The 18,659-nt window shown below is 39.5% G+C and overlaps 2 protein-coding genes across 2 annotated transcripts in view; one reads left to right on the top strand and one right to left on the bottom strand.

The window, feature by feature from the left end:
- Positions 1-14,680, bottom strand: part of LOC121863598 (cytochrome P450 2L1-like) — a 60,122-nt gene extending 45,442 nt beyond the window's left edge. The window contains exons 1-5 of the mRNA XM_042362324.1: positions 14,557-14,680; positions 6,076-6,184; positions 4,486-4,585; positions 3,572-3,702; positions 1,382-1,600 (exon numbers count right to left, since the gene is read on the bottom strand). Of these exons, the coding sequence (XP_042218258.1) occupies positions 1,382-1,600; positions 3,572-3,702; positions 4,486-4,585; positions 6,076-6,157 (532 nt within the window). The 5' untranslated portion in view covers positions 6,158-6,184; positions 14,557-14,680. The remainder of the gene's footprint in view (positions 1-1,381; positions 1,601-3,571; positions 3,703-4,485; positions 4,586-6,075; positions 6,185-14,556) is intronic.
- Positions 7,459-8,052, top strand: LOC121863639 (zinc finger MYM-type protein 1-like). Its single transcript, XM_042362393.1, has one exon. The coding sequence runs from the start codon at positions 7,459-7,461 to the stop codon at positions 8,050-8,052; it is 594 nt and encodes a 197-aa protein (XP_042218327.1).
- Positions 14,681-18,659: the final 3,979 nt, after the last annotated feature.

Below are 18,659 nucleotides of genomic sequence, written 5' to 3'. Positions count from 1 at the left end.
TATATATATATATATATATATATATATATATATATATATATATATATATATATATATATATATATATATATATATATATATATATATATATATATATATATATATATGTAGTGATGGTTGTCAGACCACAGCTTACATCGCGAGAAAAGCCAGACTTGACCCGACATTAGCCGAGGTCAAAAGTATAGGGTAACTCTGCGGTTGACCAAGGATTGTAAATCAGCCTAGCTCCCCTCCCATGTGACATGTGGCCCCAACAAAACATGTAAGAAGGCACCAGCCGACTCTCTTCCAATATACAATAACCTACTCTCTGAACAAAGGCCGGACCTGACCTCACATTAGCCAGGTCAAATGTAACCCTTGGAGCCCAACTCAAGGGGCCACAAATCAACCAGGGCCTCTCGTGTCACACGGCCCCACCTGATGACTTCTCCTTACATCTCAGAAACTCCAGTCTGACCCGACGTTTGGGAGGTCAAGTGTAGGGAACTCTCACGGTTGCTCTCCCAATATACACACGGCCCCACCTGATGACTTTCCCAGATAGTTCTGAAAAGTCCAGACCTGACCTCACATTTGCGAGGTCAAATGTAAGGAGACCCTTCGCCGCGCCCCCCCCCTGCCAGCTGAACCTGACGGCTCGCATCCCAATATATAGGACGTCCTGGTCCTCCCTCGGGGATTCGCAGAGAGGGAGTTGTCTTGTAACCAGGGAGAGCCAGCTACCACGTCCCCAGTCCCGCTCGGCAGAGAAGCCCACCACTAAGTGTAACGAAGTCTCAGCTGGGTCCATCGACAAAGTGCTGTCAACTCCACGTGTAACAGTAAGTGCTGGCTGTGTAGACTGTAGAAGTGCAGTGATCCCGAACCTCCCCAACGATCGACTTAGTGAAGTGCCCATTCTAATTGTGAGGTTAGGTTATACGAGAATACCATAGTCTATCATAAATTGTGTACGAACCCCCCCCTATTAATCCCCCCTATTGAACTAGTAAAATAAAGCTGTAACATGCATTGGTGTTTTATATACTACACTTGTACTGTGCCTGTGTTAATATACAGTGTTGACATCATACCCTCGAGACACGCTACCATTTCCTCTCGCTATAATACTCTACTACTATAAACTCCTAACTTACCTCTTCATGTGAGATTTTGTCTCATTACATATATATATATATATATATATATATATATATATATATATATATATATATATATATATATATATATATATATATATATTTATTATTTATTTATTTATTTCATGTAAATCCACAATGAAAACGTGGATAAGATAAATCTTGATATATATATATATATATATACAGAGAGAGAGAGAGAGAGAGAGAGAGAGAGAGAGAGAGATATTACTCACCAGCGACCATCTGCCAGATGACGTTAACAATAGCGACTTCAAGGGCGTGAGGCAATGGTGCAGGTCTTCCTGCTTGGTTCTTGAGCTGCTGCACCAACTGTGTACCCTGCCACTGCACTGCTGCCACCATCCTGGACTTACCCATCCCGAGGTCCCGCAGTTGACGCAGAACGAAGCGTCGGTTATTATGCCACAGAGACCCGCCAGATGCTATCACACCTGTAAGAGTCACCAACACAGAAAATGGAGTCACAGAAACTTCAAATTTATTTTTGAAAAAAAAAACATTTAATATGAGAGGAATAAGAGGCTCATTAAGCATAAATTAACGAAACTAACACACATCACAACGGAAATAAAACACCTGAATAAAAGTTTTATGTTGTTTTATTAGAAGTTGGTGGTCAGTAGTTTAATGTTTCGGTGCCTTGCCTGAGGAACGTGAAGCATGATTCACCTAGTCGTAAAAGTGTTATCTCAGTGTTGGTGACCAAGATGACACCAGCTGATGATTCACATGTAAATCAGTAGCTGTAGCAGCTTTTGTTGTTATAAAAAATCATAGTTAAACGTAAATCCTATTTACTGTAACATCACTCACAAGCAAATGCAACATGTCACTCACAGTCATTTGCACGTGGCTTAGTGGTGACATCTAATCTCTATAAAGTGATCAGAAAGATCAAATAAATCCATGTCTAAATTGATGTAAAATAATGAACCAAACTTTTCTAAAATTACATTTATTAAAAATTGCTAGCAAAACTGCTCTGCTTCGCCTTGGTTCGATAAATACTATAGAGCCTTGACTGTAAAAGCTAATCGTCCCTTATACAGGTAACCAACCCCCACAATTACCTTAGCGATATCTCAGTCAGGGAAGATTTTTTATTCTTCTCTGGACTGCCTTTGCTTTTAATAAATACGCACCAAAATGAATAACACCAAGTTATTCACCAAGTGATACACCATGTAATTCACGACTTTAAATCACTTGGCTTGCATCTCTCTCAAGAATCGAGCCAGGGTCAGCTGATTTAGCAAAACAACTGGCCCTCTCTCACACTAAGGAAGTGGCAGTTCTCTCACTATCTCTGGACAGGGAAGCTGGGCACTTAACTCAGTGTTATCTCAAAGTGCTATTTAAAATACTTCCCTGGAGAGAATTTATAATATATTCTCTCAGATTGCACCTGCAGATCGGCAGTAAAACAGAAAATGCTAAGAAGTGTTTACATCAAGCCCTGCCAACTTAAGAGTTCCAGAACTTAATTATTTCAATTAGTGTGATACCAAAACAGCTATCACATGCTTCCATATTGGAGTTATGGCTGAAACAGACAGACAGACAGACAGATAGACAGACAGAAAGGCAGACAGACACATCCTTCTATTACAATAGATAGATAAGATATGCACAAATTGTAGCTTATAACAAGTTATAGCTATTCAAAGTATCATGATAAGTTTGTTTGGGGTTAATATGATCTTTAAGCCTATAGAATAAATAAATCAGATAAAATGACATGTCTGTCTGTCTTGTCTGTCTGTTTATTCCAGTTATGGGTTAGGTTAGGTTAGGTACCTGCGTCAGGAAAGGTGACTGTAAACGTTGTACAGTATATACTTAACCTGAACAAAGCCGGGTAATTTTGCTGGCCGAAAATATTATAGGGTTATCAGGCATATTAAGACAAGATACAAATCTTGCTGCCTATAATTTTTCTCAAGACTTAAGGGGTGATATGGAATTTCTAATTATTTGCAAGAAAAAAGGGAGATGATATGCCATTAAACACGAATATAAACCAAATAAACCTTCCCTCTCCACTTAAGGCAGCAGCACAGTTCCCTCTCCACTTAAGGCAGCAGCACAGTTCCCTCTCCACTTAATGGCAAGAGCACAGTTTCTCCTTCCACCTAAAGGCAGCAGCGCAGTTCCCTCTCCACTTAAGGCAGCAGCACAGTTCCCTCTCCACTTAAGGCAGCAGCACAGTTCCCTCTCCACTTAAGGCAGCAGCACAGTTTCTCCTTTCACCTAAAGGCAGCAGCATAGTTTCCTTTTCACTTACAGGCAACTCGGTTCCCCCTCCACAAAGGGCACTTACATCTTCCAACTCGGCCTAGAACAACCACAGCCTTTTCAACACAACAGAAGACTCGGAGATAGAATGCAATCGATGGACTTACCGCTGGCAGTTTCTTCCCCATACCGAAAAAAATTCCAGGGAGGTCTGTCGATGAAATCCTGACTAGCAAAAGCGTCCTTGTTTAGCTGGTAGTCATGGAGAATCACAATCACCTGCGTCCCGAATCTCCATCTGTGAAAAAAAAAGTTTTGTGAAATATTTCTGAGACTCTCACATCAAATATCGATTTTGTTTTCATCATCGTAACATTTATCTACCAAACACATTTTCGTACCCAGTCCTGACTTCTCATCTGGTGTAATATAACCTCACTAACTCAAAATACACCGTATATAATACTGGTTGTGTGATTCAAAAAGGTTTACTTAATATATGACTTAAAGAACATAGTGCCCTCCTTCGATAGACAATTCACTTTACTTCAGGTGTTGTTGCCACCACAAACATTATGCATGATACATTTACCTAAGTGATAACAAGATATTTGGTTTAACATTTCACTCTACACAATAAAACTGGTACATTAACTGTGCCAGTAGTCTCTACTTAAATAGTAAAGATGATCCAATATTTTACAATTTCAACTACATCGACATACAGAAAGGTTCACCAGTAAGTAACCTTATGAATAAGCACTAAATCCAACATTTAAAAATTTGATGTCTACCTTTCGTATAATTTCGTGTGTTAATGTCGTATCATCATAGAATAGTGCTTGGAAACAATTGCGAAATCCTTGTAGATCATTTCATATTTTATCATATTTTTTTTTAATTTATAACCGTAAGAACCCATAATTTGCATATACAGACAAATGTGAAGGCGACTTGAAAAAAGTTTAAAAGTCTCTTACATGGTGGAGGACCTGAGAAAGGTTTATTTGTTTTCCATTCATTCCCGCCCGACCACTGCAGGTAGAGGTAGGCGCTATAGACACAAAGCTGCGCTACTCACACATATATGTCGCCGTACTTCTTGTGTAAGTCGAATAGCTGATCATGTATCCTCTTCCTTGTTAGCGGGATGTAGCCAATCAGAGGAAGTCCCCAGCGTCCTGGTGGAGAATTTACTCATAAAAGTTTATGAAGAGAGGAGCTGCCTGTTACTGGAAGAAAATTTGAATATATAGATTAAGCGGAAGTTATACAGAATGTCGATGGACATATTTGTCCAGCATAAAAGACCAGCAGGACCCAGTATCAAACCACGAAACACGAAAGTATCTTGAATACCTAAGACTTTGAAAAAAATGTGGTGGGGTTCGGGCAACAGGTGACTGTTAAGGCCCGTCCACACGATCGAGTAGTGCCCGGCGGGCACTCGCTAAATGCCCTTTATCGGGCAAAAGTGGCAGGCAAACCAGGGGCGTGCCCGTGCCCGTCGTTGAGCGAAATCATGGTCAGCCTGCCTGGTGGTTTGCTGCCGGATATGGAGAGACGACTCTGAATACTGCAAGTGTGATACGTATATGTTCCCCACTCGGTCCAGATGTCTAGTGTATAACCAAATAAGCTTGTGCACTGTACATTATTGGCGTGACAATAAACGGGAAATTGTTTATGTATTATGTAATGAGGACATTTGTGTGTTCTTCGTTCCTGCCGCTCTCCTCACTCTAGTCCCATAGCTTCCTGTCTATGCATATCATAATTCTAACATTATTCAATGAATTGTTATGTACTACAAATCTCCCCTGCAAGTAATCTTCCTTGAGTACTTCATACATGGCTTGACAAGTTGCAGGTATTATGTGAGACAAACTTTGTTTTGATATCCTCGTTCTATACTGAAGTGACATGTAGGTGCACCCAGTTGAAAGATATATGAGCGTTGACTTTAGACGAGCCTCTGCAGATAAACTCTCCCTCATATTGGTATCCTGTTTTTTTTATATACTGTATGGTTCCACTTTCGCTAGAAGTTTGTAAAAGGTGTTGGGGTCCATTCTCATGTAATTGGTGAAGTCTTGCTCATGTCCATCTTGCAGTTCACGTAAAATCGTGGCATGACTTCCCAATACTTTTCTTCGACCTAAACACTCTTTCCACCATTCCCTTTTCTGCATTTGGTTCTTATTTTTGCACACAGTAACAATTATTATAGAACACAACGCTATGCTCTTCGCTGTAACTGTCCGGCGATTATTCCTGCGACACACCTACTAGCCGACCACGTACTAGCTACCGGCGCCCGACTATGACTGCCGCCAACCACCCCCGTGTGTACAACAACACACAGGCTTTGCCCGGTAAACTGACAAAGCCCGCCGGGAACTGCTCGATCGTGTGGACGGGGCTTTACACTCGTTGTTGTACACGATGAAACCTGATGGATCCTACAGTGTTCTAGGTAACATAGAGGTTTGAGAACAGGAAATGGAGATTATTCATGAATTGTTAATGTTACTGAATTTTCGAAGCGGTGGCAGCACTTAAGAATATATTTCCCTCAATAATTTCATGCATCTTACATAAGTTTATTGTATTGTAGAGGTTATGGAAAACAATATGGAGGGGTAAGGTAACAATGTAGGTAACCACTCACCCGGGGGCATTCCGTCAGTCTTCTTGAAGAACCTCCACAGCAGGAAGAACAGCGCTACCAACAGTAACAGTTCCACCAACATCCTGCCGTCTCTGTTGTCTAACTGTTTCTGTCGGAGAAGGACGATAACCCTAAACCATACTTGATTATTTTAAGTGTAAAACATGTGATATACGGAACACAAACAATGATTTACACAACTGCAGATCAATTTTACTCCATATCTTTTCGGTTATTTTCTTTGTGTTGTTGAAGTATTAGTTTGCGTAATTATATTAATGGATGTAAACTCTAAGGTCACGTAAAGGCAAAGCAACTAGATTACTAATAACCATTACTGTAAGAAAACAAGCAGTTTCCTATCCAACGGAATATATTGCTTCATTTTTCGTCTTGCAAGAAAATATTCACAGGTTTTATTCCTTTAAATGAGTGCTGTTACGGAATGGTGGTCCCAGAATGTGTCAAATCATAGTTTTCCCCACTCCGGCAACAGAGTAGAGAGTAACAAGGTCGCCAAAGTAGCACTTAAAGTGATGTTACACTAAGGTGTGCAATACCAAAGTATCTCACAAATGTGGGGTTACAAACATATATGCAAGAAAATCAATCACTAAGGAATAAGAAATGCACAGGGTGAACGAGAAAACTAATCCTTTAGCAAAAGGAGTAAATCCTCTGACAAGACTTCATAATAAACATTAATCAAACAGAAGATAGGTTCACTAAGTATAAACCGGCTTGGAATACTCTCAACTCAGCAAGCATGAACACAAGTACCGTTAAGTGACACTCGAGCAAATAATAACTATAGCTGGGTAAACAAATCGATGCAATGTTAACAAACACACAAAGAAAATTATATAAATTCACCCAGTTAATTCTTTCACTAAGTCACTTTCAGTATTCACTTTAATAAACAAATGTTCATGAATCATCACCGTTCTTCTAATATACTATAGGACTATCCGAATGTATGTCTGTTTGTCTGTCTGTGCAGCCGAAACGGCACAATCGTTTCTCATCAAACTTGGTGGAAAAATCGCAAAAAATTCGAAGAGTGGAACAAACCTGGTCCCATGTCGATGGTTTCTTTAGGAAGCCATTAATTAACCATTTTATTTACGATGAAAAACGATGCACCCTAATTAGCCATGCAAGTCTACGGACTTGGCGCACCCTCACTCGCTGCTGTACGCTGTCAGCTGGATACAATACATTACAGTACCATCAGTGGCGTACTAAGGGGGGGCGGGGGGCGGTCCGCCCCGGGTGACAGCCAGAGGGGGGTGCCATGAGGCAGGACTAAAGCTCAAAAGAACTGCAATGGCCAGAGAGAGGAAGAAATGGAGGGACATACTTCATCGTCTTTTGGATGTGACTATGTTTCTAGCTCGACAGAACCTTCCTTTACGTGGTCATAGGGAGGATATGTTATCAATAAGCAAAGGCAATTTCCTGGAACTGGTGGAGTTACTATCAAACTATGAACCTGTTTTGAAAGAACATCTTTTGAAGTTTAAGCATGCTATTCCATCTGAGACATCTGGAAGGAGAGTGAGCTCTTATTTGTCACCAAATGTTCAGACTGAATTCATCTGTCTTCTAGGAAATAATGTTAAAGAAAAAATTTTGGCTGACATCAAGAAGGACAAGTATTTTGGAATAATTTTTGACAGTACACCTGATATTTCTCATACAGATCAGATGTCCGAAGTGATTAGATATGTTCATATTGAAGGTGATTCTGTTGAAGTAAGGGAATCTTTCTTGGGTTTCTTTCCTATTGCTGGAAAAACTGCAGATGAGCTCACAAAGGATATCATGAGTAATGTGGAGAGTGATGGACTGGACATTAACTTTTGCCGCAGTCAAGGATATGATAATGCTGCAACTATGGCTGGTATTCACGGAGGTGTTCAGAAGAAAATCAAAGAAATAGATCCAAAGGTTTTGTTTGTGCCAATCATTCCTTGAACCTTTGCGGGGTACACTCTTTTGGAACCAATCCTTTATGTGTAACATTCTTTGGAACTGTAGAGAAACTTTATTGTTTTTTTTTCACTTTCAACTCACCGATGGAAAGTACTGAAAGAAAATATGAACCTGATAGTCAAAAGACTTTCTCAGACTAGATGGAGTGCACATCATGATGCCGTAAGGCCTCTCAAGAAACAATTTGAGAAGCTAATCATAGCCCTGGAAACATTGACGGATCAAAGAGAAAATGTTGGCACAAGAGGATCGGCTGAAGTTTTGCTTAAAGCTGTATGTGATTTTTATTTTTTGGGTTATCTTTCTTTTTGGTGTGATGTACTGGAAGAAGTGAATCTCACACAGAAGTATTTGCAAACAGAAGGAATAAGTCTTGAAAAGTGCACTGTACAGCTCAATGGTTTGAAATTGTTTTTTCGAGGTCAACGGAATGAAATTGTGGAGAGAGCGATTCAATATGCAACTACACAATGTGAAGAAATGGGCATCTCCATGGAAACAAGAGGGAGGATAAGACGTAAGAAAATGATGCCAGGAGAGATGGCTAGGGATGCTGGACTGACAATGCAAGAGGAAATGAGGAGATCAATGTTTGAATGCTTAGATCGATTTAGTCTAGAATTGGATGTTCGTTCAGATGCCATGGATAACATCTTGTCAATATCTGCAGCTATTCAGCCAAGCTACTTGCTTTCTGCAAAAGAAGAACAACTTCAGGGGAGTATTTCAAATTCAAGCATGACCAAAATTTTTAATGAAATTTCTGATGAGGATGTCATGGTAGAAATTATGCGACTTCGCAGACACATGGAGGCTGCCAAAATCACACCTGAAGAAGCAAATAAATAGATAGTCTTGCAGTTCCTGAAGTTTATTGTCAAATGGGACTTTTGTGAAACCTTGCCAAACTTGTCAATGTGCCTGAGATTCTTTTTAACAATATGTGTGTCTGTTGCATCATGTGAAAGAAGTTTCTCTAAACTGAAACTCATCAAGAATTATCTTCGTTCTAGCATGACTCAATCAAGATTGAACAGCCTAGCTATGATTTCTATCGAAAATTAATGTGCCAAGACAATTAATTTTGATGAAATAATTGGTAAGTTTGCTGAAGCTAAGTCACGAACGATGAGGCTGTAAAACTAACATATATATTTTTTTTGCGTTAGATGAAAGTATACCGCTTGTATCTCGTGGTTCCTATGATTATAACAACCACGACCACGATTATAACAACCACGACCACGATTATAGCAACCACGACCACGATTATAGCAACCACGACCACGATTATAGCAACCACGACCATGATTATAACAACCAAGACTATGATCATAACCACGACCATGATAATAACAACCACGACTATGATTATAACAACCACGACCATGATTATAACAACCACGACCATGATAATAACAACCACGACTATGATTATAACAACCACGACCATGATTATAACAACCACGACATGATTATAACAACGACAATGATTAAAACAACCACGACCATGATTATAACAACCACGACCATGATTATAACAACCACGACTTTGATTATATCACCCACGACCATGATTATAACAACCGACCATGATTACCTACGACCATGATTATAACAACCACGACCATGATTATAACAACCACGACCATGATTATAACAACCACGACCATGATTATAACAACCACGACCATGATTATAACAACCACGACCATGATTATAACAACCACGACCATGATTATAACAACCACGACCATGATTATAACACGACCATGATTATAACGACCATGATTATAACGACCATGATTATAACAACCACGACCATGATTATAACAACCACGACCATAATTATAACAACCAGGACCATGATTATAACAACCACGACCACGATTATAATAACACGACCATGATTATAACAACCACGACCATAATTATAACAACCAGACCATGATTATAACAACCACGACCACGATTATAATAACCACGACCATGATTATAACAATCACGACCATGATTATAACAACCACGACCATGATTATAACAACCACGACCATGATTATAACAACCACGACCATGATTATAACAACCACGACCATGATTATAACCCCCACGACCATGATTATAACAACCACGACCATGATTATAACAATCACGACCATGATTATAACAACCACGACCATGATTATAATATACTATAGGAATAGCCGTGTGTCTGTGTGTGTGTCTGTTCTGGGCAGCCGAAACGGCACAATCATTTTTCATCAAACTTGGTGGAAAAATCGCAAAAAATTCGTAGAGTGGAACAAGCCTGGTCCCATGTAGATGGTTCTTTAGGAAGGCATTAATTAACCATTTTATTTACGCTGGAAAACAATGTCCGTGTAAGCTGTCAGCCGGACGGCGGTTGCCCACTAGCCAAGTAGAACGTTCAAACTTTCACGCCTCGGTAAACTGTACTACCGTACTCGCCACCCGGCACGAAGGGCCCATGATCACTTATTCACCATTATAATATTGATATCCCTTAAGCCTATACTCAAAAATATTATATCCTACTTTCCTCCACTTTCCTTAATTCACTCACACACTCAACTTAACACAATGTATACTCAAGTTTATGTCTGTATCCCTGTGTTGAACACCGTAGGCACCGTGTCCTTCTTTCCTCAGTCACGTCAAACCTGCTTCTCCCTGTCCTCGGTACCATGGACTCACCACGTCCCATTTTTGGCGGGACTCCACAAACAATCACACATCCGTTTTCCAGTGGCGCCACACAACGTCACTCCCGACTCTAGTTTCACAAGTTCGACCCATATGTAGGCATAGTCCCGTTCCATGCTTGCCCACGAGGTCTAGCTATGGTTGTTGTTGTTGTTGTCGTTGTTGCTGTGGTTGTTTCCAATACCTCCTCTCCACTTCTGGGACTCACGTCACGTCACAGTGCCTTATCAGATGTACAGTTCAACACAGAAGTTCGTGGTACAGTACAATTGAGGTGAGGGGTGCAAAGCCGGTCTCGCCTTTATTGTTCAGCGGGTCACCTCACGACACCCAGCAAAGGAGAAGTCAAACACTTAAGTATAAAAATAGGGCTCTCTTCTGGGGATATGTTATACAGAGATACAACAGATGTCTATTGAAAACGTCACCCACTGTTCAAATTCACTCCACACTGTTAACCCATCGCTTAAGTATTCCATGATCGGAAGTGATGTGTGCTGATTTAAGGTATTGATTACGTCTGGCAAAATGGAAGGAAGTCGAATTCTGACATTACAGTAAACTGATACAGCGTCCATTTAAACAATATGTACATATTACGTGATAATACTTATACCTACCCGGGGAATAATATACTTATTTAGGTCTGTCAGAGGAAATCTCATCAATAATGTCGGCGTAGCGAGCGAACTAGCTAATAGTTATCACAAGGAATAAAGATTTCAAATATTAAGGCAGAGTTATTTCACCATCATCACCACTTGCCCCTGCGACATGACAAGAATCACAGTAGAGTCGCTCCCCACCCACCGAGTACAGCCAATACTGGGCACCCACTTCTCCACATTATTATTTTGTTCTTGCCTTTTGTAAGATATTTGCTATTTTTTTCATATTCACCGATAGGTTCTAAGCTTTTGTTCATTTTACTGTTTTGCTCTGTATAAATAAATTGTAGTAAAGTTAATAATTAATAACTCAATGGTTTGTTGTTCAAAGATTTTTGTTCTCTAAATGTATTTAGCGATTTATGTATTTTATTATATTTGTCACATTTGTTTCGATACTCTTGTATTTAATTTGTTTTAGGTCTGATGATGTCAATAGATATGTCGAAACGTTACCCAATAAATGTTGCTGTTCATCCATACGTTGGTACTGTTACTTAATCTTTGTATACCCTCCCCCGAGGAGAGTCATTCGCATCAGTTACACACTGATTCGAATTATAGCGGAGCAGATATGTGGATGAATCGTGCCTTTGATGATAAAAGCATAAAATTTGGATAGAGAGTAGTAGTAACTCTCGATAGGAGCTGCCATGCACAGGCCAACCGGCCTATTGCAGACTCCTTATTTTCTTATGTTCTTCTTATGTTAGGTGAGGCTTCTTTCTGTTCTCTTAACCCCACATTTTCCCTGATTAGTAATGTTAAGAAAAAAAATTTCCTTTAAAAATACATTAAAATCAAATGCACTCAGCATTGATTCAATTATATTGAAAATACATCCAAATAGTTTTCCTAAACTAAACTCTCAAAATAAGGAATCGTCAGCGTTCTTTACATTTACCCGCTTGATCTTCATGGACCCTAAACACAAAAGTGTTGCAAAACACATTACAACATAACTCACTCAGTAACCAGAATATTTCTCATATGGAAACTATTCGTTGTAAAGAATCGCAAAGTAATCATCAGCTGATGAATGGAAGGGAGAGGTAAACGATAAGCAACGAATCTGTCAAGTAGATACTCCATATCACGGAAAATATCAAAGAAATCTTCCTTGCTGAACCTATATCGTTGTCTGCATTGCGTGTTATCATAAAAATTTATAGGGTTCTGCCTATTTGCAATCAGTCTTCTTTCTACAAAATTTCCAATTTGAGGATAAATCCCGAAAAGAGCGCTCTTTGTCAAAATTCTTGTTAACTTGCTATCTTGAATGACGGATCTACAGCTAAACCTGCCTCCAGGCTGGATTAACGCGAGGATCGACATCTCCGATATCAAACCCGGTTTGAATCTTTGTGTTGGCTCAAGCCAGCGTTCTGAATACCAACAATATTAGCTCGATCCTTGGTTTAAACCTTCATGCGGTTTCAAACCAGCGTTCTGAATTCTAGACTTAGATTCTAACTATGGGATTATGTACTTTAAACAATAAGACATATTATCTCTACGGGATTTCTGTCGCAAAACATTTCTCGATCTCAAAAGAAAATACAGGTCACAAGTTCGGTTAGGATATGATAAGTTATATTATAAGTTATAAGATTAGCTTAACATACACCGGTAAGGGGGGGGGGGTAGTGACTCAAAACGAGTGATTTCCGATAAAATGAAGGTCTAAATCGTTCATAACACATCGCAAACCACCAGAAAATCATAGTCTGCATGTCTAAGTACAGGCATGACCAAGACTTAAAATTTTCCCAACATAGCCTGTCTCGAATCTAGGCATCCAAATACTTATGGTAGTTAAAGTAAAGTTTTACCCACGAATTAATATAAATGATGATATATCCCAGGGGTTCATTTGTGAATCATCAAAACAATAACAGCACTATGTTGTTAGACAATGTCATTACTTCTAAATTGACTCGAATCTCCATCTAGTACTGATATACCCTGTAAATGCACTGGAAAAAAAGAAGCAAAAGTCTACGAGGTAAGAATATATGACAGCTGAGCTGGTGTGAACATTGAAGTTTTTTATATCCATAAGAACATAAGAATGGAGGAAACCGCAGCGGGCCTATTGGCCCATACTGGGCAGTTCCATTTACACCCAACCCCTATCCCTCATATATCCATCCAACCTATGTTTGAAGCTGCTCTTTACGGTACATTTCTTTGCTTACGAAATGTCCATGACTTAGACCAGAAAAAAAATTAAAACTTATCTGGGGTTTGAGGAGGCCATCCTTTCTACTGCGTCGTCCGCAGGGAAGGAAGTGACGTCATTGCAAATGGCGGCCTTGTTTCTAGAGAAATAAACTTATCTCGACTATTATAGCAGGACTATAAACTATTATTACAGATTTTATATACTGTATCACTCTACGGACGTTGCAGTGTATTTCTTGTGTTTACCCAGAACCTACAACTCGTCCATTATCAATGATATACTTGTGCAAGATAAATTTTTCCTGCTTTCTACGCGTGAAACAAAGAGCCGGAACAGGCTGGATGTGTCATTTGATGCCTCAATGGCATTGTCGTAATCCTAGCCACGGATTGAGTGGCTCGCTGGATATTCATTTCAATTTTATGTGGTTTTAACTGTGGAAGCAGAGTTGGGTGAACAATTTAAATTGCTTTTGGTTTGTGTTTCTATCCTATGACCTCAGTAGATGTCTCATGAAGTTATTTTGGAATCAGGCAAGGTGGTGTCATTATGAAGCGAACCATGACCTAAGTAAGTTGGGGAATCACTGTCATAACAGTAAGAATATACAGCACTAATGATCGCTCTCACCAAAGAATGTGTTGTTGACCTTCTGCTGCTTAAGATGAACACTGTTCAGTTTACCACTCACTAAAGATCAGGCAAATTGTTTTGTACAAAAAAATACTGAAAACTATCTTAGCTTTCACAAATCCCAACGACATTGTCAGATTTAATTATACTTCTCTGTCACAGCAAATAATCCTGACAGTCTTAAATTTGTCCCTACCTTTCATCCCAATACAACCGACACAGAACACAAAATACGACGAATTAAGAAAGAAATAAAATACTAAAGCGATGTCTTACCTCAGCGTACAGTACAGTATGCACTGATCTCTCCTTGCTCAATTGCCAGGGTGATGATGATGATGATTATGAAGTAAAGTGGCAAATGACTTTGCACTGGGAAAGGAGAGGAGAGAGAGAGAGAAGTAAAGCAAAGAAACGGGAAGAAAAGTGGGAGGGGGAGATAGCAGGTGGGCTGTCCACCTAGCGGAGAATTGCCAGGGTGCCCGGCTGCCTGTAAATATATACAGGTACTTGAGTAGCACTTATCGTACCGTGATTGTTATCCCTTTATGTTTCAATGTTTGGTATTATTCTTGAGACATCTTACTAACACTTTTTGTTGCTTCAGCTCACCTCTAGTGAACCGCACCTAAAACTTGGTGAAGGTCAGAGGCATCACCGTGACATCTTTAACATAAATTTGTTTAAACATAACAGTTAATGTGGTCATATATGATATAACAATATATTTGTTCAAGTTAGGTGTTTGCTATATAGCACTATTGAACAAACTGACTTAAGAGCAAACAATAACAGAATTATCGAAAGAAAAGGATATTAGCGTTGATGTATCTTACATCAGGTAGACAAGAATGTGTATGCCGACCTTTGCCCATGTTTCAGCTTTATCAACGCCACCCTCGTGACAGGTGTCAAAGTGACTTTGAGGTTTCGATGTATATATATATATATATATATATATATATATATATATATATATATATATATATATATATATATATATATATATATATATATATATATATACTGATAAAATCACACGGGAAAAGGGAAACAAGGGAGCACCTTAGCTTTCGTCTTAATTCAAGACATCTTCAGAGGCAACTGGATTACATTGACAGAGAGAGGCTTAAATATGCAGGGTGACCTTATTAAACACGAAGTCAGGTCATAATGATGTCATCCACTAATCCCCACACCAACTCCTACACACACCGAAGGGTCAAGACGTACCTGGCGCTCCTCTCGGTGCAGCCAGGTCAACTGTTAAGTTGGCCCATACCAACCCCCTCCCCTGAACCCTCCTCCCCACCGGAATATCAACAAGTTCTCGCCAGAAGTTACAATTTCATTTAGGAAAGGAACGGAACCAGTGTTAAACAGAGGTGAACAGTGGTGAACAGTGCTTAAATCAGCGAGAACAACTCAACAGTAACAGTCGTAACCAAGTTAACCTTCACACAGTGAGGTCCCAGGTACCCAGTGATAACGGCCCGTGAGACCCCAACAACAACCAGCGAGGTGTTAATCCGTCTACGATAGGAAGGCCTAAGACCACACCTCACTCATATAACACCATCTGTGAGGGAATTACTACACCACATGTCCCTCATAACACCATATGTGAGGGAATTACTACACCACGTCAAGTCCCTCATAACACCATCTGTGAGGGAATTACTACACCACATGTCCCTCATAACACCATATGTGAGGGAATTACTACACCACGTCAAGTCCCTCATAACACCATCTGTGAGGGAATTACTACACCACGTCAGGCCCCTCATAACACCATCTGTGAGGGAATTACTACACCACGTGATGCCTCTCATAACACCATCTGTGAGGGAGTTACTACACCACGTGAGGCCCCTCATAACACCATCTGTGAGGTAATTACTACACCACGTGATGCCCCTCATAACACCATCTGTGAGGTAATTACTACACCACGTGAGGTCCCTCATAACACCATCTGAGGGAATTACTACACCACGTGAGTTCCTCCTAACACCATCTGGGAGGGAGTTACTACACTACGAGTTTGCTGTTCAACACCTACATTAATCTGTATGTTCACTTTACCTTTCTCTAATGAAGGCTTTTGTTAAACCACCAATGTATGTAATAAGTCATTTATGTCCAATGTATATTTTCAGCCTTCGGGCTGCAGAATTTTTTCAATAAACCGTTAGTTACTATTATTATTATTATTAAGAGAAGGGGGCGACGTGACTAGTCAGGTCAGGTCAAAAAATAAGGGACCCACTAAATAACTATCATACATCTAGATCAAAGGTTTTCAAAGCATTTTTAACCTTGGGCCACTGACAAATAAATTTATGTAACATATTACACCGGTCAACACAATTTTTCTGGCACAGGGTTCATAAACGGATTTTAAGTAAATTTGGGGTGCAGAATCCAAATATGACTTTGGTTTTTGTCTATCACATCAGGTTTTTGAGATATACCATATTGCACTTTTGCTGGGAAACGTAAACTTTTGGATCAAAATTGACGGTTTAAACATGTATACATAAATTTTTTCAGCATTATAATTTGTATTTTTCTATAACCAAAAAATGTTAATATCAAATTGGAAAGTTAATGCACATATAATATTTAAATGTAACATTGAAGGGTGAAAAAAACAATTAATGTACGGTAGAAATAGTGCAAGTATTAAGATCAAGTTACAGTTACATAAACTTCCTCTTTTTGGCCGATCTCTTATGTACAGCTTCTGGAATGTCTCTCATCAAACTCCAGCAGTAGTCCGCCATCATGTTCGAGTCCCATCGACCTTGGTAACGTTCTTCCATTACTTTAATGTCATGATGAAAGCGCTCCCCTTGCTCCTCGCTCACTTCTCCCAGATTTTCTGGAAACTCGTCCAAGTGACTGTGTAAGTAGTGAACCTTGATACTCATTCTGCATCCAAGTGCTTGTAAACTCAAGAGCAGCTCTTCCACAATTTCTTGATAGTTGTCCGCTTTCTTGTTCCCTAAGAAGTTCTGCACCACATTAGAGAAAGCATTCCAAGTTCTTGCCTGTGCCTCAGTCATTGTTGCAAGGAAGTGTGGATCTCTGAGTAGTGTTCTTATTTGAGGTCCATCAAAAATCCCTGCCTTTTTCTTCTCGTCGCTAAGACTTGGAAAGGTTGAGCATATATATCTGAAACACTCTCCACTATGATCAAGAGCCTTGGCGAATTGCTTCATGATACAAAGTTTTATGTGCAGAGGAGGAAGTACAATGTTTTTCCTGTCAACCAGAGGATCGTTTATGATATTCTTGTCACCAGGCGTCAAACTATGTCTTGGTGGCCAATTCTTTTTCACCCAATGGTCTGCTGCAGCCCTGCTGTCCCAGTAGCACAGAAAACAGGGGTATTTTGTGTACCCTCCTTGCTGGCCCAATAGAAAGTTTACCATTTTCAAGTCCACACAAATTAACCATTCATGAGCATGGTATTGCAACCTCTCTAGAACAGTCTTAATGTTTTCATACTCTTCTTTAATTTGTACAGAATGTCCGATTGGAATTGAACCATACTTGTTTCCGTTATGAAAAAGAACACATTTCAAGCTCCTTTTAGAACTGTCAATAAAAAGTCTCCAATCCTTACTCTCATATGCTGGTAGTCCCATGGAGAGAAGAAGTCCTTCTACATCATTACAAAAAACAAGCTGGTCATATGAATGAAAGTACTTCCGCAGTTGCTCTTCTCTGTTGCGATAAAAGGAGACACTCGTGCCAGGTTTTAAGAGTCGTTTCTCTTGAAGCCTGGAAGCTAACAATTTAGCAGACTGTTTTGGCAAATTTAGATCTCTGACCAGATCATTCAATTCTGACTGAGTAAACAACGTTGGCTTTTCACAATCTTCACCAGATGGCTTGAAAAGATCAATCTCTTCATCTTCATCAGTAGAAACAGGTGAATTCCGGTCTATATCCTCAATCTCTGGTAGCTCAGTAAATTCTGGCACGTTACGTGATGGAGCAAATCTGAGATCAGATTTGGATTCAGCACCTTAAAGTTAGTAAAAAACAGTTAAAAGGTTTCATGCCAGAAAAAAAAATTTGTAGACCAGTGTTATCAGTTTTGAACTGACCATCACTAAGGTTTATTGATTTTAATTCTTTAATCAAACTAGCTTCAACCAGAAGTCTTTCTGTGACACAAGATGATTTGAATACTTCTAAGCTTTTTTCCCAAGCAATGGGATGATTATTATTCCTAACATGAACGAACAGGGCACTGCTTTCAGATGCTGTTCTGATATTGTACTTATGTTGTCTGATTTTGAGCTGCAATGTTTTTCCTGTCTGTCCTACATAATTACCATTACGTTTGCTACATGGAATACAAT

Source organism: Homarus americanus, unplaced genomic scaffold, assembly GCF_018991925.1.
Source record: "Homarus americanus isolate GMGI-L3 unplaced genomic scaffold, GMGI_Hamer_2.0 scaffold41366, whole genome shotgun sequence".
Taxonomy (NCBI): Eukaryota; Metazoa; Arthropoda; class Malacostraca; order Decapoda; family Nephropidae; genus Homarus; species Homarus americanus.
The sequence above is the reverse complement of the archived record's forward strand: the minus strand, read 5'-3'. Positions and strand labels throughout refer to the sequence as shown.

Excerpts from the sequence above, each read along its gene's own strand:
- LOC121863639 (XM_042362393.1), top strand. The coding sequence starts at position 7,459 with ATGTTTCTAGCTCGACAGAACCTTCCTTTACGTGGTCATAGGGAGGAT.